Source organism: Rhamphochromis sp. 'chilingali' (genome assembly GCF_963969265.1).
Source record: "Rhamphochromis sp. 'chilingali' genome assembly, chromosome: 20".
Classification (NCBI taxonomy): Eukaryota; Metazoa; Chordata; class Actinopteri; order Cichliformes; family Cichlidae; genus Rhamphochromis; species Rhamphochromis sp. 'chilingali'.
In genome coordinates this window covers 4,450,983-4,475,728 of record NC_137947.1, presented here as the reverse complement: position 1 = coordinate 4,475,728, position 24,746 = coordinate 4,450,983, and the positions used below count along the sequence as shown (strand labels likewise).

General features: G+C 41.2%; 1 protein-coding gene across 1 annotated transcript in view; it reads right to left on the bottom strand.

Annotated features, from left to right (window-relative positions):
* The window catches only part of b3gat2 (beta-1,3-glucuronyltransferase 2 (glucuronosyltransferase S)), a 63,945-nt gene extending 39,621 nt beyond the window's left edge, over positions 1 to 24,324 (bottom strand). The window contains exon 1 of the mRNA XM_080869354.1: positions 23,100 to 24,324. Within this exon, the coding sequence (XP_080725480.1) occupies positions 23,100 to 23,633 (534 nt within the window). The 5' untranslated portion in view covers positions 23,634 to 24,324. The remainder of the gene's footprint in view (positions 1 to 23,099) is intronic.
* Between the last annotated feature and the right edge of the window lie 422 nt (positions 24,325 to 24,746).

The following is a 24,746-nucleotide window of genomic DNA, read 5'->3' as shown; positions in this document are numbered from 1 at the left end:
GAGAGAGAGAGATCTATTTTTATCACTTTCATCAAATTTAGGAGTACATATACACTAAATTTATTGTTAATTAATAAGAAAACTCCAGACGATTCCATTCTGAGCTGAAGAAGCTTCTGATAGGTTAGTAGAGTCCATGTGAGTAAATTGGTGGCACAGCTGTGGATGCATATAAGGCAAAACACAGAGCCTGTTTCTTTGACATGGGAAAATCAAGAGATATCAACCAAAACACCAGGAAAAGAACTGTGGAGCTCCATAAGTGTGGCTCAAGTTTGAATACAATTTGGTGCCATTTGCAATTAAGAAATACAGACAGTTTCTCTCTTCACTCTTAAAGTTAACAAATATGTTTTTATATTTATCAATCTAAAGAAATAAACATTTAGTCTGATTTGATGTTACAATTAAAAAAGTGTTTTTATCTGAAGAGTAAATATCTGGTTTCAACTGTATATTTGATGATTGTCAGCACAAAGAGGGAGAGAGAGGAGAACGAGGACAGAACAGATGAACAAGAGCAGGTGAGACACACATGTTAGTCAAATGGTTGTTTACCAAAAGTATCACCGTATCACAGGTCCTCATGTATCTCGTACCTAGTGTTTCTTTTTAGGTTTGTTATTTTTCAAATTCTGTATTTATTAAGTTCTGCAGGCTTGTTTGCACAACAAGGCTAAATAATTATATAAACTTTTCTCAATCTAAATAGTGGACTTTGGTAGAATTAAAAAATAAGTGTAGTGCAGGTCTATGATGATTTTTAGTGCTATCATCTAGTTCTGATTCTGGTTCTGTCTTGGTTAAGTCCTCAGTAGTCCTGATTTTGAACTGTTGTAGTCCTGTTTTAATTCTGGATCAGTTCTGGGTCTGGTTGAATTGGGGTTTAGTCCTCGTGTCTTGATGCAGCCCTGACCTTGTTCTGCCTTGCTGCTTAATTAAAAAACTAGTTTAAGGCGTCCTGCACATGTGATATATATTTTTCCCTATATGAAGTCATTCTTTTTTGAACAGAGCCTATTAATCTTTCAGTCATTTCTACACCCCCCCCCCCCCCCCCCAAAAAAAAAAAAAAAAATCCCACATGCATACTACTCTTTGGGCTAAGCCCCGGGTGTTTCAAATGTCTGGCTCCGCCTCTGCTTCGAATATTGTGTGTACTTTTTGTTTTATACAGTTGTCAGCCAGACATCTAACTATGAAAAAATTACACTCCAAAATACCCCGGGCTTCTGACAAAACAACCCGGGCTTAAGCCCCGTAAGCCACCCCCCCGCTCCGCCCCTGGTTGATGGTGGCAAAAATGAAAAATATGCCAACAAAATACAATCTGCATGTTTTTAATGAATGTGTGCTCACATATGAGGCTTTTCAGGAGTGCTGGATGTTTTTTCTTTCACATTTTAATCCATCAATACTCTGATATTTTTTTGATGTTCTTTATCTGTCCCAAATGACAGTCTGATTTATTTTGATAAGAAAAATCAGTGAAAATTTCAGGCTTTTGTATTTAATAGACTTTGAGATCAAAACATTGCCTCAGATTTCAACGTGCAACAAAAAGGCCTGAAGATGGCTCAGCTGGGCATTTTTCAAAAAAATCTGCCTTGAAAAGTATTTGATACATGAAGCTAAAATTTCACAGTAATCCTTATAAATGTTCACATTTTCTACCATATAATTTTTATGGAAATCAGAGGTGGTCGAGCAGAAGGCTCGTTTGATTTGAAACACAAACAAACAAAACTTAAGTGGATCGCTGAAACCAAAATACACATTACATCACACTTAAGTTATTATTATACGTGCATGGCGGAATTGTTCTAAATTAATACCAAAAATGTACTTGGCTGTATAAATTTATATCTTTAAGCATGTTAAAACGTTACTGAACATTGCAGAATTTCCTAAATTCAAACACCAGCATCAGATCGGTACTCGATATCTGCAGATCCCAGATGCCAGGGTTTCCTCATCATATTGGAACAGGAAAGAAAATGCTTTGCACTCACCCTAACACCTCTGTTCTGCAGAATTTTGTTATTAAATTGTCAATTTTGCCTAAAATTGGTTTTAAAAGTGTCTGTGTTGGTTTAGAGGAAATCAATTCACATCTGCTGCTTGTTTAGTCAGAAACTCAACAGCTGAGCGAAATATGAGTATGACCAAGTTCATATTGATGTTGGAAAAAAAGGAGTAAGAAGTCAATAATCCATTATACAGCCTAGTTAAAATACATCTGTCTAATATGAATGCTGGTTGAACCTCTGCATACTGAAGTAAATGTTCTTGATGTCGGTTTATAGCTTTCATTCGTCAGGTCGAAGTGGAACCGTGTCCAGACTGTGGACTTACGTGTTACAGGGAATCTGTTGATCTAGAGGGGCATAATGAATTGATTCAGAATAAACACGTGACCTTCAAGATTTCAAGCAGGAATCAAAATCAAGTTTTTTACATGATATTATATGTGTATGATAAAAAAGATCACAGCAGCTCTGGATCCCTGAAATGCAGTCTTTTGGTTGGCGAAGGAAACAGCCAAGTACAGATGCTGTCTCAATTTTCATTTTCAACACGGCGCAGTGCTTCCTATCAACAACAGTTCAATGTCAAAATGTTTGCTGGGAGCCAAACAAAGCTGTGGGGTGACAGTGTTTCAACAGATGGTACATTATTCTGCTCAGTGGAAACTGCTTTAGCGCATGCTGGGTTTTCATGCCATCGTCTGCAGACTGCTGCTGCCATGGAAAAAAGTTTGCAGCACAAACTTAAACCTTTATTTGCACAGAGAAGGCTGGCTGAGCGCACAGGACACACTGTCATTCCCCGATGCCCTTTCGGCAGATGAATCAAATAATGTGACAAAAAGAGGCACAAACAGAATAGCAAACAGAAGGGAGGCTTAGAAAAAGGCAGGTACAGCACGAGTCTGGTGTTTTGAGCTTAACGTGAACTTTCAGGTCACTGCACACGTCCACTTGCAAAGTGAAGTTTCTTTTCTGTTTCCCAGCGTACCCCTGACTAGTCTCAGCAGATGGCTGCATATGCCTGAGCCTGCTTCTGCCAGAGGCTTTTTCCTCTTAAGAGGGAGTTCTTCCTTCCCACTGTCGCCAAGTGCTGCTCATAGGGGATCGTCTAAATGTAGGGCTTTTCTCTATAATATGATAGGATTGTGTTGTTGTGAATTTAGGCTACTGTAAATAAATAAAACTGAGTTTAAACTGAAATTGAGTGAATTAAAAGCAGTTTTTTCTAAAGCATCAATGAGTCCTACACCTTTTTAAGTTCACCAGAGTTCCATCACCATGTAAAGGAGAGATGACAGTTCCCAGACAAGGCCTTTTCAGACAGATACAAACTGTGTCTTACATCTCCGGTAATGAACCAAAAAGCAGAATGAAAGGAAAGAATAAAAGCAGAGGCAGCAGCATGTCTATAGTGACCTCCAAAAATAATTCTCCTTTCACATCTCAAAGAAAAGCTGAATTCTAACCACAAATGCAAAAGCAAACTTTTTAGTGTGTGTGTGACCCTGTCACAGTGCAAGTATGCAAATTACTATAATCTGCGTTGCTGGATTTTTGGAACAGCATTAGGAAACAATTTGATGCATGGCATTAAAGGATACTTGTAATTTAATGAGTGTAATTTAATGGCCTCAGCCACATGGTATAAGGCACATCACCCCTCTAAATGTAAATTTAATATCTTATATCGTGTAAGATGCAAATTCCAGTTATTTAAGAACTTGATGCACTCATCAGATTAGTTAGGTCAAATAATTATGGGAAGTGGTCCTGGCGTGCTACACAAGTCAGGGTGTCTTGCATAAATCATGTAAGTTATTGTAACAAAAAACATCCAGCTTCGTTACAATACATCATCACGATTGACCAAATTAATCTCTTTGACTTCCATCACCTCTTCACATCTACAGTAAGTTAAGAGGAAGATCATTATTAGTGTGTACCTAAACTGCTTCCTCCTTTCTGTTGCTGTCTACTAGAAGAGTAAACACTGCTGCTCCCACTGGTTAGCATCAGAAATATTGGTTAAATGCATATTTATTTTCATAATGCATGAATACATTGTGCACAGGTGTGCACAATAATCTGCAGGGAAACAGACTGCTGGTGCTGGCCGTGCTTACATTAGCAACAGTCAGCAAACTAAACTGATGCCGTGAGTCTGCGGTCTTTTAAAAGTTTTAGCAACATTACAAATACTCTTTGAGCAGTAGTAGTATCAGCAGTACTTGTGTACTTGTTCAACCTCGACCATTAGACTGGGCTCAATGTGACTGCAAGGCCATCTTACTTTTAGAATAGTCTATATTAAAACTATTTTTAGGTAGTAATAATAATAAAGTCACCAGGACCATCATGATATCGTATACTGAACATTATTGACAATTATTGTATATTTCAACTATTTGCTCCAGGTTGATTTCTTTCTTAATGGGAGTTGCCGATATAAGAGTAGGATTTGATAAATGCGTGTATGTGCTAGGAGGCTGAGGGATAGCTCAGTATTTTTTACTTTCAATTTAAATCACTACTCTGTTTGGTTTAGGTGCTGAAACATTCTTGGTTAGATTCAAAACTACTTGGTTAGGTTTACAAAGATGTGGTTTTTCTGGGTTAATGTGCTTCTTGTCAGCAGTCGCTCTGCTCGTGGACAGCACTAGTGCTAAAAACCAGTGTGTCAGAAACCAGATGTCAAAGGAAAGTGTGTCTGTAAATGAGCCACAGCGGCAGATTTGACGGCGCTAATTGACGCTCCAGGGAGACAGCAGGCTGGAGAACGAGCTGGAACTTGTGGAGGGTCAGTCAGTAAACTAAAGCACCTGCAAGTGCCCCATTGGCAAAGACAAATCCTGCCATATGGATGGAAAAACACAAAATTGCACGCAACTATGCATCTGTTATGACAAAACACCAAGCCAGTAGTTTATTTGCAGTCAGCACTTGTATGCTTATGTGGTCATTTTCCATAACAAAATCGAAATGACAAGAACGAAAAGTGAGTATTTTTTTAACTCTGATGTGGAGTACTGAAACATCAAGACACACAGCAGTAATAATAATAATAATAATAATAATGGATTGCATCAAAGAGCTTTACAATTCCACTATTCATTCACTCTCACATTCACACACTGGTGGAAGCAGCTACGATTGTAGCCACAGCTGGCCTGGGGCAGACTGACAGAAGCGAGGCTGCCATATCGCGCCATCGGCCCCTCTGACCAAAGTGCAGCACAATGAACAAAAAACATACACAGCAGCCGATGCAGCAGACGTTTGGGCACAGAAAAAGTTAGCAGGCTCGATATGGGGCAGTCCAGTGTGCCTTCAACACATCTGACCACATCTTCTGAAATTAACGATGAACAACTGTTAGACTTCATATACAGACTGTCATACAGGAACTTCTTAGGTGTCTCACTTGGCAGCTCTAACTGCAGCTCTGCATTCAGTCCTTTATTGCTTAAATGCATCAAGCGTACTGCCAATTTAGGAGTAAACCAGAGAAAGCTCACTCCATCTTTTATGAAACAGTTTTCTGTCATCTCTTAATTTTTAATACTAACAAAAGCACTTTGTTCCTATTTCGAGCTCTTATTGTTCGGAGATATCATATATTTATCTGGGAAAATTCTTGTGCTGAAGTCCTGTTTCACTCAACGGCTTAAAGACTCACCAACAGTGCAGCAATCCTTTGAGAGCATTGACTCAAAGAAAAATATCTATAAAACACTGAATGTAATCCTCTGCACAGAAGGCTTCTATTTTAGGGAGTGTAGAGAATGTGTATATGAGTGAGTGCGCATGCTTTTTAATGTGTGTTTTCCACTGGAAGGTGAGTAAATCCATATTGTCAAAGCAATGTGCAAATAGTTTGTACACTAGGAAGGAAAGAATACACACGTTCTGGCATTCGGCTTTATGAAATCAATAAAGTCTATTCATTACAGCAGACCACAGCAAAATGATGATGTTGGATAAAGGATGACAACAAACAGAAGAATTACAAAGGCTGGTTTTAGTCTTGTACTGTGTCACTCCCAGAGTGAGCTATCCTGTGAGAACCGGAGAACACAAACAACTCTGTCAGAAAGCCAGAAACCGCAGACCTCACCCTTATGATCAGGTTTGAAATCACGAACAAGCTCCACACGTCCCCCACAGGGACTGAAGAGAGGAAGGAAAACAATGAAAAGGAAAACAACAAGTTTGCTACAAGAGCATACAGCGGAGCTTGTGGACGCAAAATAAATTTTTTTCTAGATAAGAACGGCAAACCTTCAGCTGAAACATCTCTGTGTGGACCGTACATGCTCTCTGTCCACACCTGTACTTAAAGAAAGACTAAGAGTTTTTCTTTCCAATGCTGGGCAAATCACTTTCTTTCACCTGAACAGGTTTTAAATAATGGGGGATCCCACTATAGTACTATATTACAGTATAGTATAGCACAATATATTGAATATTGATGCTGATACTGTATATTTGTACACAGAAGCCAGCACACATTATCAAAACCTTTTAAAAATCACAAGCTTGTATATGAATAAAAAGGTGCCTCCCAGGACCATCCAGTCTGAATAATAGACACCTTGCTGTCTTCTGTAATAATGAAATGTGAGGCCAATCTCTGCACCAGCGCCAAACATCGATGTGCTTGGTCAAGATTCCTTTGCTTTACATTTGAACGCTGTGGGAACATCTTTGGCCCTGACGGGTCACGCGTTCAACAGTCGTATCTAACAGCGTCTCTCTGCTTCTCTACATTAGTATGAGGCAAAGGATGATGGAAGGAAAGGTGGAGGAGAGGGTGAGAATAAAGACGAATGAAAAGCTGAAAAAGAAGTGGAGCCAAGGAGCAATTCAATCAAAAACACAAACACTTGTTTGCCAGTTTGTATCGTTTGTATTTGATACCTTTGCTGTCTCACTCTTTCTCTGTCAAGAGGGGTAATCTCACTGTGGTGAGCTCAGATTAGGTACAACTGACCGCTGGTTCCAAATTTGTGGCATTTATATTCTGGGTGATTTCATCTTAGACCAACATGACAAACACAGTTTGTCTTTTGGAGATTCCTAAATGCCTCCTACCAATGAAGAAAACTATGACAATTAACAATTAAAGTATTTAAAGCAAAACATCTAACATCCTAAAAAAGATGTCATTGTACTTATTGTACAGATTTTGTATTAATTTTGTTGACCAGTGATTTTTATCACAGTTTTTCTCAGTGACCTTTTCTTTCTGGCCGAGAAGACGAGGTCCAATCAGAACTATTTAAGTTGTGCTGAAAGGGGGACGAGCTTAGTTAGACATGCTAGCTCCCATGCTCCCTGTTTCTCGTGAAAACACCATAAAAGCTGTGATTCTTGTGTTTTGATTCTAAACCGTGTGAAGCAACTCTCAAACTTTTAATAATAATAATGGATTGGATTTATATAGCGCTTTTCCAGGCACCCAAAGCGCTTAACAATTCCACTATTCATTCACTCTCACATTCATACACTGGTGGAGGCAGCTACAGTTGTAGCCACAGCTGCCCTGGGGCAGACTGACAGAAGCGAGGCTGCCATATCGCGCCATCGGCCCCTCTGGCCAACACCAGTAGGCAAGTAGGGTAAAGTGTCTTGCCCAAGGACACAACGACCAGGACAGAGAGCCCAGGGATCGAACCGGCGACCTTCCGGTTACAGATGCGATTCCCAACCCCCTGAGCCACGGTCGCCCTTTGAACTTTTACACTCTTCATTTTAGTAAACTTTAGACCGAGTCAACGATCACCTTAAACACTGCACAGTGAAAATCTCATTTTGTGACAATCCTAAATAACACACAAATTTAGCCGTGTGTTGGTTTGTGGGAACAGAGTGACCTTAGATGGAGTCAAATCTCCTCCCTGTGTTATTATTTCAGTCTGTCTTGAGACAGTACACACTGAAAAACATCCATGCTTTTTCTAAAACCTATCAGAACAATTGTTGAACCTTACTGAGGGAATTCAGCTGTATGTATCGTCCTAACTTAACTTGTTCAACAGCTTTGCACCAGCCCTAAAGGAGGCTCCATTTCAAATCCAGTCAACCACAACAATCTCCTTTATTTGCCAGGAATTCTCCCACCTCTACGATGGCATTAGACACTTCCCCCTCACAAACACAAACACAAACAAATCATTTTGAGTTGGTGTTTCATAACAACATCAACTTTTCTGGATCTGTAATGGAAGTTCCCAGAGGAATGAAAAACACAGTTTGTGTTTCAGCACCATGGACAGCTCACGGGAAGGCTCACGGCTGAAAATGTACATTGAGAGGCTGTAACTGCCAGTGGAGGAGGCAGTAACATGTTAACAGTGGCTGGCTGCCCACTGTGAGCAGTGGTTCATTTCCCAGTGACATGAGGGTCACTTTGGCTTGACTTGAAAATAAGAAGCAGGAATAAGGCAACAGATTTCTCACAGCTCTCGGACAGATGCTTTTTCTTTCTTCATTTTTATATTTTATGTGTTGTTGGCTTCTGTGGCATATTTAAAGAGGCTTTTCTTAAGGAGGACAAAGTTCAAAAGCAGGTCAGGAAACTGGAGCTATTCCAGCAGCCTACAGGGGAGGTTGTGTGTATCCCTGAGAGACAGTGGCTCTGACAAAACAGGAACATTTGACCTGTGGAAATGAGAACTGGTTGCAAATACAGATGTTTCTGTCAAAGCTGACAGGTGAGCACAGACTAAGAAGAGAAGGGGGAACTCACTTTGTAAAAAACAAACAAGAAACGCTGGATAGATGGATTTGTCCTGTGAAATAAAGTCTGTCTAACTATATTTTCTACTTTAATAGTGTATGCCACTGCCTTGCAAGCTATTATATGGGGATAAAAGCCACAAAATATTTTTTATAAACAATTGAGAGGTGCAGCACATCTTCACACAAGAATCAAACTTTAAAGTCATTTAAAACTTTCAATGGACTATAATGTAATGCAGGTGGTTTTAATATGTTCAGTATGTGTGTGGCAGTCACTTTTGAAATGAAGTCCTTTTCAGTATCATAAGTTTTCTCTTAAAGGTTTTTTTTTTCATTTGCTGTTCCAAGAAGATTAAAAAGAATAAAAAGACACCAACCAAAAGTTTGGTTTTGGTTAAATGGTCTTCTCTTCCTTGTTCCCTGATTTTCATGACTTGGGGAAAAAAAATCTAGTTTTTAAAAATTGACTTATTCTGACTGCCTAGTGTCTGGGTTATGGGGTTATGGTTGGGTCAATGATTACTCGGACCTCAAATGGATAAGAAATGGATGGGTAAGATAACTCAAGTTCTAAATCTAATCCTAGAGAGGTCGGTTGCCTTGGTTGGTTGATTCTTGAGAACTATTGTCTGGCTAAATGACCTAAGGATCATGCAGCAAAGGGTTTCTTCCTCAGCTGACTGTGGAAAGCAGCCACTGCTGGAATACTTCCAGTTTCTTGACACACGCTTTCTTTGAGGTGCAGTTGTCTTTCTGGACCAATTTTGACTCTAAGCAGAAACAAAGTGATAAGACTACCCCACAATCAACAAGCCCTCAGGATAATAACCACTGTGTTTTGGATTCTAGATGAGGCGGTGGACCTCAGCCAAGTGGGTCCAGCCATGAATCGCTGGTATTATTATTGAGTTGGTTGTCACCTGACTTTTAGTTCAGGCCTGCAGGTGTGCAATCTAATGCTCTAATGGAGAAAAATAAATCTATGTGTACAAATACAGATATGGGCGTAGAATTGGGAAAAAAAGCAAATGACTCAAGAAAATTGACATTTCGTCCCCTCCATCTGATAACACTTGGTGACAAGCTCTGACTCTCCACACTCTCTTTGCTTCACTGATAGATCTGTGAAGGCCTTCGTTCTATATCCTGCATCAGTTCAGGACGTATAGTGGAGCCCGGAGCTCCCGTCTCATTATCAACATGAATATCTTCACCAGAGGGCAGACGCCGCGCTGGGATAACAAATAATTCATCACATGAAAAATAATTTCAGATGCAGCCGAGCGCTCGACAACCTGTAAGTCCTGACAAATTACAGCGGCGCCAGCTCAGTCAGTAAACGCATGCTATTTACAAGTAAACAAAAGAAAAGCTGGGGGTAAAACATCCAGTGCTGAGAAGAATCACATTTCATTTGACTTGCAGCCAGGACACTCTGTCTGGGAGCACCAGAGCTTGGTTGGGTAATCAACTCTGACTCCCCTTTCTGCAAACAAATAGGTGAGAAGTGAATTGTGTGTACACACAAAGAGACTCTGGATGATGAAGTATATGAAATCCATTATGGATGTTCTCGTTTCCTGCCTCCTGGCCCGGAGGGAGCAAGCCATCATTGTGTTGTTTACGCGCAGTGACGAGTGCCGGGGTGGCTGGGCCGGCTGCGATTTTAATCAAGCGTATTTTTATCTGCGTGTTATTAATATGCACGGCAGAGGCAATCGGAGAAAAGGGAGGGGGAGAAATGAGGTAGGAGAAAATGAATGACTCGAATTAGAGGGGCTGAGTATGGGCTATGAAACTGATGCAATGGTGCATGATATGTGTGCATGTTCAAGGCTTTATGGGTTTATGTGGCAAAAACTGATGAGCTGAAGGTACGTGCGCGTAAAGGAGAATATTCGCACCTCTCTACATCTGCTGTCAAATGCGAATGCATCAGTGTAAGTGTATATTTACTGTATACACATCATAATTCTGTGTACAAGGAAAATATGGTAAATCCAGTGGTTTTATTCTCCCCCAAAGGGAGGAACTATGTCATCAATGCTGTTTGCTTGTTGGTTTGTCTGTTAGCAGTCTAGCATCCACAGGATTCAAGATATCATTTTCAAATTTTGTATGATAGTAGATACCAATAACAGCTCGAGCTGATTTAATTTTGGTGAAATTCTGGTCCAGATCACACCAAATATGTGTGTATCTGACCTTGACCTTCATTGTTAGCACCCAAGGTCAAAGTTGACAGGAAAAAAAAAATTCCAAGAAACTATATCGAGCAATATATCATCCGAAAGAGCTCGGACAGAGCTGTACAACACACTTTTTTGCTATATGATGTCCTACGATGTTACACTGATGCTATAACAGGCTGACGTAGCATGTTGTAATAAAGTATTGAGCTCTTTGAGTGTACTTGTTTTAATTTGTATTGATATAACTTAGCAATTGTTTATAATTAATCTGGGACAAAGCTTCCTCCTCAGTTGACTGTGAATACCAGTAAGTCCTTGAATGCTTCCTGTTTCCTAATCTGCATTATATCTCATTGACTTTCTGGATCATCCCAGTTAATGTTCAGTTAACAATCCGTCACATCTGTAATGAATGGAATATTTGTGTTTATGAAATTGTTCATCCTGGTTAAATCCATCCAGAAACAAAAACAACATTATCAGCCCACACAACAAAAACTATTTATGTTTTTAAGACCATTTTGTCCCTGAATGAGAGCTTTTTTTTTAAGCGGATCTAACATTGCTGGACTCGGATCCTTAGCAAATTAACTCTCATACACTCAGACACCCGAGCCTAATATTACCTGGTGTAATGTAACCTTATAACCAGCTGTTGTTGTTGTTTAGCCGTCTCATTGTCTCAGCTGTCCAGAGGGGTCGCATGTTTAATCAGTTTAATCTGCTGATGATAAAGCCTTTGAATGAAAACAAACGCTGTTGTGACAGTGATGTACACAGTTTTGATGGTAAATATGTATCAATCTATCAATCGTTTGTTGTTAGATTCAGATAATTATTTTTTAAAAGCTAGATATTTTAGACCCGTCCCTGCACAGTTACCAGCTGTCAGCTACGTAGAAAAAGGATCCTGGTGTTATTTGTCTCTCAGAAACAGTTCATAACTTCAACTCATTCATGTCACCTAAAAGGTAAACCTGTTTCTCCATCACCTGTTCAGCTCTGATGATTCAGTAAGGACATCTCCTGGTTTCATCTTCATGTTTCCCTCTCACCAGATAAACAAACCGACATCATGACCAGCAGCTTTTACAGCTGTGGCTCCAGCAAAAATCAGCTGATACTAGAAATTAATATCAAATAAATTCTAACAACAGCTGATCAAGCTTAAACGTGCTGCTGTTGTTTAGCGCGTCCTCCGCTGGTTCCCTCTTTCTGGCGCAAAGTGGGCGATAAACAAACAAGAGAGAAAAGCCAATCAGCTGATCATTGATCAGTTTCATGATTGAAGTAGAAACAGGAGAGGGAGGGGGAGAGAATGAGAGAAGAAGAGGCAGCTGTGCAGCTCCAGCTTTGTGTCTTTTTCCATTCTAGCTGATGTACGGGACAAACTGCATTCCTTTTCACCTTAATACGAAACGCCTAATATTTTAGAATTAGAATACAATAGAATTCAACTTTATTGTCATTGCACATGCACAGGTACAGGGCAACGAAATGCAGTTTGCATCCATCCAGAAGTGCTTTAGCCATGATATAGGTATATTACAATATATATTAGCAATAATATAGATATTTAAGTATATTACAGAAATGGGTCTATTATGGTGTGTTATAATGTACACGGTATGAAGTATGTTATGAATATTCTATAACTATAGGTATGTACAGGCTGTAGTACAAGCTATGTACAGGATATAAATATGAAATAAATAACTTTACAGAAATCTGAGATATACAGTTATACAGAAATGGGAACTATGCAAGTTATAAACAGTTATAAACAGTTATAAACAGTTGTAGGATTAAAAATTATTGTATGTACAGAATGATTATTTACACAGAACTATACAGTAGTGCAGTTAAGATAAGTGAGATATGTGGATAATTCCTACAGAGGCTATATAAAGTGCTGGTGGTTGTGAGTGGTGGTTCAGTCCGTGTTATTATTGTGTGTTTGAGGGTGAAGAGTCCATGTGATGGGTGACTGGGGTCTTTGACGATTTTCCCAGCCCTTTTCAGACACCGCTTCCTGTAGATGTCTTTCATGGCAGGAAGTGGTGCTCCGGCGATGCGCTGGGCAGTTTTCACGACCCTCTGCAACGCCTTCCGGTCCGAGGCAGAGCAGTTCCCGTACCAGGCTGTTATACAGTTGGTCAGGATGCTCTCAATGGTGCAGCGATAGAAGTTCATCACGATGTCTGAGGACAGGTGGTTCTTCCTTAGAGTCCTCAAGAAGAAGAGGCGCTGGTGAGCCTTCTTGACCAGCTTGGAGCAGTTGGTCGTCCAGGTGAGATCCTCGGAGATGTGGACTCCCAGGAACTTGAAGCTGCTCACACGCTCCACAGCCGTCCCCTTAATGTGGATGGGTGGATGTGGGTCAGCATTCCTCCTGTAGTCCACGATGAGCTCCTTGGTCTTCTCGGTGTTAAGCAGCAGGTTGTTTCTGTCGCACCACTCAGCCAGACGATCCACCTCCTCCCTGTAGGCGGCCTCATCGTTGTCACTGATGAGGCCAATCACCGTGGTGTCATCTGCAAACTTAATGATGGTGTTGGAACCATCAGCAGGTCTGCAGTCGTGGGTGAAGAGGGAGTAGAGGAAAGGGCTCATCACACAGCCTTGTGGTACACCAGTGTTCACTGTGATTGTAGATGAGCAGTGGTTATCCAGCCGGACATGTTGGGGGTGGTTGGTCAGGAAGTCCAGTAACCATTTGCAGATGAGGGAACTGATGCCCAGGTCTGTCAGTTTCCTGATGAGCTGTGAGGGGTGGATTGTATTGAATGCTGAACTGAAGTCTATAAACAGCATTCTGGCGTAGGTGTTGTTGTTGTCCAGGTGTGAGAGGACAGAGTGCAGTGCGATGGAGACTGCATCCTCTGTGCTCCTGTTCTGGCGGTATGCGAATTGGTGGGGGTCCAGGGTGGGGGGGGGGACAGGATTTGAAGTGTGCTAGGACCAGCTGCTCTAAGCACTTAGTGATGATGGGGGTGAGTGCTACTGGGCGGTAGTCATTGAGGCTAGATGGGTTGGAGTTTTTGGGTATCGGGACGATGGAGGTGGATTTGAAGCAGGCCGGTACCACAGAGTGGGCCAAGGACAGATTGAATATGTCTGTGAGCACTCCTGCAAGCTCCTCAGAACATGCTCTGAGAACACGCCCGGGGATGCCATCAGGACCTGCAGCCTTGTGGACATTGATCCTGCTCAGCACCGCTCCTACATCGGTGGGGGAGAGAGTCAGAGGTTGGTGGTCTGGCGTCACGTCTGCTTTGGTTGTGGTTGTGGGGTTCCCTCGCTCAAAACGAGCATAAAAGTTCTTGAGCTCGTTGAGGAAGGAGACATCAGAGGATGCGGGGGAGGGTTTGGTGGTCCTGTAGTCTGTGATGGTCTGGAGTCCTTGTCACATGTTGGAGAAGTGTTCTTTGTTCTAATATTTTCTCTGAATACGAGACGATTCTGTTTTTTACGGGACGGTTGGCAACTCTACTAACTAACCTTATGAACAAAATAAAGTTCAACATCAGTAACATCATAGCACCACCCAGCTGTATAGAAACTCCGTCATGCTAGCTAGTACGCAGTACGGAAAAAGTCAGCATAACGAAAATAAACTCCACCTAAACTTGGTTCATATCTGACCCAGATAGACTGCAGGTCATAACTTCTTACCTGAAGTTCAGTTCACCTGACACTCGGACCAGCGGCTGCCTCGGATCTCTCCTCCTCCTGCCTCCCCTTTCCCTCCTCCACCTGCTGACCTCCACCACTTGCTAATGTTACTGAATCTGTGGAAGCTCCGCGATGCCACCACACGAAGTAACGAGTAACGAGCCTATCTAAATCCCAGTAACGACTAACGCGTTCCTGATTTTGGCATAATAACTAGTTACCGTGCTCGTTACCACAATAATAACGTAGTTACTGTAACGCGTTACTTAATAACGCGTTACAGTAACGCGTTATTAAGTAACGCGTTAGTCCCAACACTGGTGTTAACACAAATAAATCAGACGGATGTTTCTCTGAAAGAATGCAAATAAGCCTACTTTCCAAAAGCTTGGACTATGTCCTTCAACGCTCCTTCTAATGTTGAACACATCCTGAGGGAAGGACACCAGCCAGTGATCAATATGTTGAATTAGCAGATAAAATTATCCACGAACCTCCATGACTGCAACAATGCAACGCATCATCAAACATCCCACTGTTACCAACATCCTCACATACAGGTGCTAAAAAAACCATCACATCAATCTTTGCTAACCAAAATTCAATTTCAATATTTCTGTGACATTATACAATATTACCAGTAGATATATTCTAAACTATGATGAAACTATGAAATCATAGAAAAATATTTATCTCCAAATAAAACAGCTTCTGTTCAGCGTGGATGCATCCCAGTCATTGTTACACACCCTGGTGAATAAGAGAATGCAGGAGATTTGATGAGGGAGTAGAGAGCACGGGGAGGGTGTTTCGTCAAACTGACAATTCAGATAAAAAAGGCAGTGGAAATAAGCAGAGAGCTGGTGCATAACACTTTTTTTACACTTACATTGGCCCTTAAAAGCCTTCAGCTTTTCCACCACCTTCCTCCCTCCACCCTCCTTATCCTCTCACCGACCCTACCACGGACAATTTCTCTCTGCAGGGTTTGTCTCCTTTCTGCTTCACTTCCCTGACATTACAACCCTGCCACCCCTCGCTTCTCCCACTACACTATGTAATTATGATAATTGCTCATATGGGTTAGAGGAAATTGAATTTCCCATTTCCCTCTGGTTCCTTTATCCCACCAGTTTCTCTTTGTGCTGCCTCCTCATCAGCTTGCCGCTCGCAGGCTGGAGTCTGCTGTGTGATGTGATCAGATATATTGGATGTTTATATATGTGTGTCTTTGGGATGTTTCCAGTGAAAACATCATTACTGACCATCAAACTGACTCCCCAGTGGGATGTAAAACATGTGAGAGAAGGAAAAACAAATACCACATCAAAGTATAAAGAAAATCTGGAAGTATTTAGAGAATGAACCATCTGATTCAAAATTCAAAAAATCTTCCATCCACAGAACTACTAATGGAACTACTACTACTACTACTACTATGGAACCATCCAAGAAAGGTGTTCCTGAGTCACACTTCAGCACTGTTTCCTACAGTAGCTGCTCCAGAAAATAGTTGCTGTGAATGCTATGGAGCTCTCGGGGCCAGGGGAGTTCAATTATTCAAAACAGGTCTGACGAAAGTCTTGCTTGGCTGACAGGTTGCTGCAGCTGAATCAAACAGCTCTGCCATACTGCCGTCAGCTGAAAAAGCCTCCATCCCCAGAGTCAGCTTTTCAGGAATGGAGAGTGGAGGAAAAAAAATAAATGGCACAGCTTAATTTTCCTGATTGCTTGTTACGCAGCTAATGCTGACGGTCTGTGCACCAAGAAACTCACCCAGAGAAAGAAGGGGTTAGGCTTGAAATACTGGATTTATTGGTGAGTATGTTTAAATGAACAATTTACATATTAATATTACGAGCAAGCTTTTAAAGGATAATACAGATTTGGTAAACCTCAACACCTTTTTAAAACAAAAGTTCTTTCTGTTGTCGACTAAAACACAGGGTTTGGGTTTATATCATCAACAAGGCTTGATCATATTATCTTGATTTCTGGCCTGTGCCTCTGCCAGTTTTATTTCCAAGGCTCTAGATAAATCCTACAAAACGCAAAAAGCCTATCGCAGAGGAAGCATTTAACATTAAACTGATTACTTTATGAGTCAAGAGGAAATTTCCAAAGAACAACGTAGGACTTAAAACCAAGCTGATTCTATGATTGGACATCCTTTTAGCAATGTCAATGCAATCCCAGATCTCACATATCAATTTGTTGAGTGCAGTACAGTGCTACTTCTCATTAATGGATAGCCAAATTAAAATCCCCTTGGCCCCTCTTGATTTTCCCTCAACCAGAGAGATCCTACCATTGTGCAATGGGACATACTAGTTTCCTAAAATAACTCCCAAACCATCAACGAATCCTCATTTACTGCCCCTTACAGATTTTCAGACCCTGTAACAATTCCGTTACGGTGGGTATAAATGAAGTTTACGTGCAATTTACAAGCTTGTCTGTCCTCACGAGAAGTTACCTGAAAGTTCTGATATTTTTAAAGACAAAAATCTGTGCGATTCAAACTAAAGAAATGTGGTCTGGAAAGAGGACGTTCCCATGACGACAGCACACTGATTTCTAAGGGCAAAAATACAAAATCACCTGAAGAAACCAACAGGCTTCTGTGTTAAGGGCCAATCAAGCCATAATTGTATGGGAGGCATTAAATGCAGAGTCTTGCATTTTCTGCCAGTATATTGAGTGCTGGGAGGCGACTGAGCCGGAACGTGTCATGTGCAATAATAAACCGTGCCAAACTGAGGCCTGACTAATGTGCAGAAATGAAGAATACACCCTTTAGCTCTCGACTTAATGGTATGCTTTTCCACCTGACTTGTCGCTTTGACTGTGATGCCGGAGAAAGATGGGAAACACTTTGGAGGCCTGTTAAACATTTGCTTGGTACCAATGTATTTTTCATAAGGGGGGAGGAGAACAGGTTTGGGGTAACACATTTCGCTCAGTACTCTGCAACAGTAGCCTGTAGCCTGCTTCTTTTAGGATAACAGCCTGGACGTTATTTTCATGTAATCAGCACCCAATGACGCTGATTTTCCTCCAGCAGTTGTTCACTGCACAACTGTAGGTCAGAAATGCCTTACTTTTTGCCTCTTAAATCAAGTTGTCATCAGTGACAACCCCAACACTAACTCCTAATTCATATTTACACATTTATAGACCAGAGGCATAAAATCCATGCAAATATTTTGTGGGGATTAAGCAGAATAAGGAGGAAGAATTTGCGCCATTTCTTTTTTTTTTTGATCAAGTTGATTTTGTAGATGTTTCAGGTGTGTATAAGCACATCTCATCAACCACACAAACACAGAGTTCAGCATCACAGTGTGTTTTTGAGGGACAAATTTTTCGCAATTATTCAGTGTCTATATAGGTTACCTGGCATGTTCACATCTGGAAAATTCTGGATTTCATGGCGTTTTTACGCAACACATTCAGTGCGTAATGGCCTGAACCTTGATTATGTGAATATCTAATTTTGTGTTTATATGTCAGTTTCAGCTTCTCTGAAGCAGTGTTTCACATGTTTCCCATACTTCACTTTAGAAAAATCACGCGGCACACCACCAAACAAAAATGTCATTTTGAGCACTACTCATGCTAGGGCCTTCATCTGGGTTGGAATTTTCAGACTGACTACTTTTTTTTCAGATATTTATCTATTGCTATTAGGCGCTGCATCGTGACTATTATCTCACTGCTTCTTCATCTTCTTCTTCTGTTTTACTGGAAGTTGGCAACCCATTTAATTAGAGCAAGTAGTTGCACTGCCCTCTAGTGGAAGAGAATGTAATTGTTCTGCCCGTTACTCACGCCAGGTGCTTAGAGTACTAATCAGGTGGAACCAGATAATCTTCCATCGCACACCGGATCATTTCCTTATGGCACGCCTATGTGCCGTGACACAGTGGTTGGGAAACGCTGCTCTAAAGAGCTGGCATGGAAAGTTTACGGCGGTTTGGAGGGTTTGTTTTAGCCACATGCAAAATGGTCAGGTTTAGAGGCTAATCTCAAAATACTGAATGAGGTTTATATATTCAGCCTGAATATATCCAGCAGTAACCATACATTATATAAATGATCAGTTACATAATTGTTCTGTAGCTTACAGCTTGAAGGATTTGGAAAAGTACACATCTCTATGTTAAAATTACCCCTACTCTGTGGAGCTGGTGCATAAGTGGGTGGGTTAATACACAAAGTCATACAATGAAAATCATTATTTGCTTTTAAAATGTCATTTTTAGCAGAGGCTGTTAAACATGAATTCATAAAGAAAGACATGAAAACAGCAATACTTTTACTTTTTTTCTCACTTTTCAGTCTAGTTTTGTTCATTCAAAAATGCATTAAGTTTGGATTTTCTTCACTCTAAGTATAGTACATTAATTCCATGGCTTATCTATAATATTTACTTATCTATAATGAAAGGTAACTGCTCACTGTAATCACTCAGCCACTGCTGTTAAGTAGCTCAGCTAATAAATCGCCTATATTCGTCAGGCCAAATATTAGCTTATTCCAGACATGTGCCCATCACATAGTTTGTCCTCCAGGAAAGATAAACATAACATAAAGTGACATCCTAATCAATGTGTATGTCTTGATAATATTTGTCCAACAACAATGAGAAATGTAGCATAGACACGCTTGGAAGTAGGGATAAAATAAAAAGGGACAGTTGTTACCAGTCAAAAAACCTGTTTGCCTTTTGAAAGATGGAGAAAGAAGTTAGTCCCAATGTCTCACAGCAAAGGATGGGTTTAAATTGTCCTTTCCTTCTGTTACCAGTGAGGACAGATAGAGATTTGAAACAGTTCATTTCCAACTGTGTGCATGAATAATGAAATACAATATGTCAATAGGCACCCTGTGTCTAATTTAGCACATTTTTAACCCTGTGAGGTGTTAGTCATCCTTGCTGATGCCCCTAACACTTTGCTGTGAGAACATACCATTTTTGTTTTTGTGTTGTTCACCTACGTTCTGACGAATGGCACACATCAGAAACTATTTACAGCATTTTCTAAATTGTAGAAAATTGCAAAGGATACAGCAGCTGTACATTAGGGCCCAGTGACAAGCAGCTGTACCTCTAACACTACAAGATACACCCTGACTGCCCATTTTCTATCTATCCCTATGAGGCAGGTGTGTAAAATTAACTATTGATGATGACGAGTGATCAAGGATCCAGTTTTAGTATTAGCATACTTAACTGCGGCGGAAATAAAACAAGATGAAGACTATAACTTTTGTGTAGTCACACTACGAAGACATTGCTTTCTAGCCACAAGGTTGTCTTGTATAATGAAAGGCTTAAGACCATCTAAATTCACCCTTTAATACCTAGATTTACAAAAGCATGCCTGCCATGATATTAAAATCTCACAGTGGATATATTTTTCTGAAGGTTTATTGTGAAATAATGTTTTTTAGTTGCATGAATCATTTTTGTTCTTGAAATGATGTAAGGTTTCCTAATGTGAAATTGCCACCCACTGAGCAAAGTTACTGTCATCAGTCTAAAGCTGCGGACAGTTTCTGCAGGTTATTACTGCTGTATGACAGCCTATTATCTCTCTATGACAGGCCATTAACTGCACAGAGGACTGGGAAATGAAACAGGAAGGAGGACAGAGAGAAGACAATGTGCTATCAACAAATCAAATGGACGGCCTTTACACTCCGCCAAAGTCAGCGAATACAGCACTGAGACTCAGAGGAGGCTGTACTTTGGTACTCTGGGCTCAGGATGGTGTGGATTTTTGCCCAAGTGCACCATTGAGTAAGCAACAGAGGGGAGTGCTTTCTAAAGTCAGCATGTTATTGTTGTTATATTAGAATTTCTATGCTCTTAAGTGATGCAAATAATTACTTCTGCTGTATTGGATTTATTGGCCCTTTGAACATTCCAACAATGTTTATGTTTAGTGTTTAATGTTTATGTCTTGGATGGTGAACTTATTTGGACAATCGTCTAAAGAAGGAAGCCTAATCACGTCACTGCTCTTCTGAAACAAGTCTGTACCTGAACCTTTGCATACCTGGTGGTTAGGTCCATCAGTTTGAAGACTGTGTTGGCACTGTGAGTGTCCAATAGATCATTGAGTCAACCACTCACTCTTGTCCTTGTTCCTCTAATCTACAATGTTAGCCTTTCAGCTTTTTCAGTGCTGCTCTGTATGCAAATATGTGCACTTTGAATCAGTAGTTTAACTGTAACTTCTGATTTACAGATGTTAGCTGCTCTACTTTAGCGGCATTTGAACGATTTCAATAAATAAAGATTGAAAAAATAAATAATGAAGAAAAAACATTGCATATTCTGTCCACTAGGGGACACTCTACCACGTCCCTGTTCGGAAAACACAGTTGGATTCCCACAGACAACAATCAGTTGTTCCAAGAGAGATGGGCAGAGCAAGTGAACAAGTGAATAAGTATACATAACAAATATTAGGGAAATCTGTTTGTTTCCTGTCTATGAAAGAACACACACACACACACGTGTGTGTGTGTGTCATGTGGCACATTGGATTTTTAAATCACCATATTTTGGCATCGGTATTAGTCAGGTTCGAATTTCAATTAAATAGGCCTGACTTCTGCACTTATAACAATATATTGTTTAAAAATGAGGATATTTCTCGACGTGTTTGCAGTTCTAGGTTTTTTTCTGTTTATTTATTTTATTTAAATTCTGCATGGTGTAAATAATGAGCACAAATTACAGAAAATTACTCTACAAATATTTTTACTAATTTATTAACCTTCACTAAGTAATTTATTGAGCAAAAATGAACTGTTGCTTGGATCTGAAATGTGAATATTTGTTTGTTTTTAATAGATTTTACATCATTGCAAATTGTGTGCTTTTGGGGCTTGGACTGTTTGCCACAGAAAAAAGCAATTCAGAACTACATGAAGGGCTTTAGGAAATTGTGACGGGCAGTGGTAGTGATGGATACAGGAAAAGCCTTTCTAAGTAAACATACATTTGTTTTTTAAATTCTGCAGCGTGCCAGGAAATGTTCAGATAGAGAAAATCAATATACAAACGCATATGTGTATATAGAGTTGCACTATTCTGAATTTACTTCACAATGCTCTGCCTTCTAAAATTTCATTACTGGTACAAACTAAAGTAATTTTAGATTTGCAGTCAGTTATCAGTGATGGGCAGTAATCAGCGAGAGGGGCAATTAGAGGCATTCTTCCAGACTCTCATTTATGAGAGGACTGTTTTATTGCTTATTATGCTTCTGCTGTTTTTGTCTTCATTACCTACGCACTTTGCTAAAGGAATACACCCAGGCTTCACTTTAAGCATGCCTGTTAAAAGAAACTCCCAAAGATACAAACAACAGTCATGCATCAGCACAGCGCATGTAGATGTTGTTCTGTATGGAGGTATCACTTTACTACTCGAGAAGGTCAATACTGGCATATCATTAGGTCTGCTTCGCAGTCCACATCTAGTCAATCCAGTTCGATTTTAAGTGCCTCTTATTAGGGGAAATATTGCCTCAGAGCATTTTACATGAGATTATATGAAATATTTAATGTTCATATCCATCTAAGTAATTAAAAAAGTACACCTTCCTGAAATTCAAAATAACTCTCAAAGAGCTCCAAGAAAATCCAGAGCTAACTAAATTAATTCAGGGCTAACAGACAGAAGACTGCAGCACCACAGTCTCCATTCATTCTTCTCAACTCTCCATCTTCCCATCATTGTCTTTACTCCTTTCTTTTCATCTCATTCATTTTCATCATTTGGTAAAGTCTCTCTCATTTTGGACACAATCGCTTAAAACCAGAGCAGTTTTACCATTTTATCTAAGACTGAGGAAGACTGGGGTCTGAAGCTCAGGCAGGGTGTTTACCAGTGGGATCCTGTCAACATGAAGAACTGGAGGATTTAAAGAGCTTGGAAAGAAAAGCGACTGGACTTCTTTAAGTTTTCTGAAGGTGTTTCACCTCTCATCCGAGAAGCTTCTTCACTGAAGTTGCTTTTCGTTCCAAGGATGACTGAGAACCTACACAGACAACTGGGGGACTTCTATTTGTGAAGGCTTGAATTCCTTTGCAGTAACACCACTAGGGGGAATTCCTGTGACCTTTGAGGGCTTGGCGCAAAGACAGTCGGATTTTTACCCTGAGAGTGAAGATGTACTGAGTAAAGGAGCTCACATCAAACCTAGGTAATACACAGATATCAGGTGACAAAGCAACGCAGTAGTTACGTAGTATTTAAAAGTTTATATTACGGAGATAGAGCTGTGTGGATGTTGTTGTCATGCAAACGTAAAACGACAGATTTTAGTGGAGAAAAGTCAGAGATGCTACTCCACACTTCTGCAGACCCACTCCACACTCACGATACTCTTGTGATGAAAGATAACTATGACGCAAAGTGACAACAAAGGCAAGGCATTACCTCCTCAAACAGCTCCAGGCTGTACGTGTTGTCATCATCCGCGAAGAAAACCACACCGGAGTCCCGCCTGCTCCGGTGCTGCCGGAGCCAAGTCAGAGCCGCATTCCTCTGTTCGGTGGCGCGTGGCATCCCGGCGCGCTTGAACCTCCGGGGAGTGAACACATGTAGGTGGGTATACGGCACCCCGCACCGGGCCAAGAACCGCGCAACCAGCTCCGTGCGCGCAGTCGAGTCCTCCACTACGATCCAGTGGAAGCGGGGCACCTGACGGAAGGCGTGGGACAGTCGGGTGAGCTCCGCTTTCTGCACAGGACGGCCGTAAGTGGGAGTGATGGCGTAGATAATCGGCAGGGCGGACTGGTTCTGAGAGCCACCAATCCCCGGTGCGCCGGTTCGGACGGCTCGCTGCGTCTTGCCGGTCCGACCGGCTGCTGGAGCCCGGATCGTTCTTTTACTGTCGATATCAATCATAATGATGACAATGAGGACCCAGGGCAGCAGGATGAAGAAACGGCTGAAAAACACAGATTTCATGGCTGGTATGAAGTTGCCGTGCGCGCGGTCTTTCTCACTCCATCGCAAACGGAAAGGCGAAGAACGACCGACCGCAACTCCAAGAAGCTCTTCCCTTACATCCACTGAGCTGATTCCCAACAACCCGCCCGCACACAGCAGCGTGCTGAGTCCATTGCAAACTATGTAAAGCACACAATCCTCCGCCGCTCTCCCCCCTGTCCCGGCGGGACCGTCTCTCCGGTCTCCACTACTCCTCCTCTTCCCCCTCCTCTTCTCTCGGATGGGACTTGCGTGCTTCTTCGTCCTCCTACCCTCCTCCAGCTCTCTTGCTCTCTCACGGAAACCTGGTTAAATTCCCATCACTCGTTCTTCAGTGCTTGTTTTCAGTAGAGAAAAGAAAAAACAAAACGAGCCGGAGCAGCCGTACCTGGAGCGCGCTGTGATAAACCAGTGATGTAGGTGATGCGGGCAGACGAGGAGCATCACTTGGCGAGGACGAAGGAGCGCTGCTCCGAGTCTGAGGATAATAAGGCAGGAGGGGAGGAGCAGGTGCAGAGGAGGAGAAACGGGATAGAGGAGGGAACCTCGGGAGGGAGAGAGAAAGAGAGAGAGCGGGAGGGAGAGCGAGAGAGACCTTGTGCGCGTCAGTGTCCGCTGAGAATTAACCCAGCTCACACTGAGACACCCGGAGAAGAGACAGCGCAGGTTGTGTTTCTCATGCTGTGCTTGTCAAGCCCAGTTTCTCCAAGATAAAATAGAAGGACTTGATATGTGGACCCGTGGGACACCATGAAGGAGTTAAAGAGACAAAATCATTTTACAAATCGACATAATGAACATTTTGAGGCTTCATAAAATTATTTCGATCTACCACCTATTTTCTTTAACTGGCCGTTTAGTGCATAAAAATGTGCATGTCAAATAAAAATAAAGAAGAAAAAACAGACTTCATCTCTTATCTTTTTGTAACCGCTAAAAAACAAAAACAACCCGTCAGAATAGTAATAGTATGAATAGTGTAATAGTAAAATCTTAGAAGCTAGAGGCGCGCTGACAGTTCATAATCTGTCATGAAATATTTCCTGATTGATATTCTGTCAGTGGATTTGTCATCTAATCGCTTCAGTATCG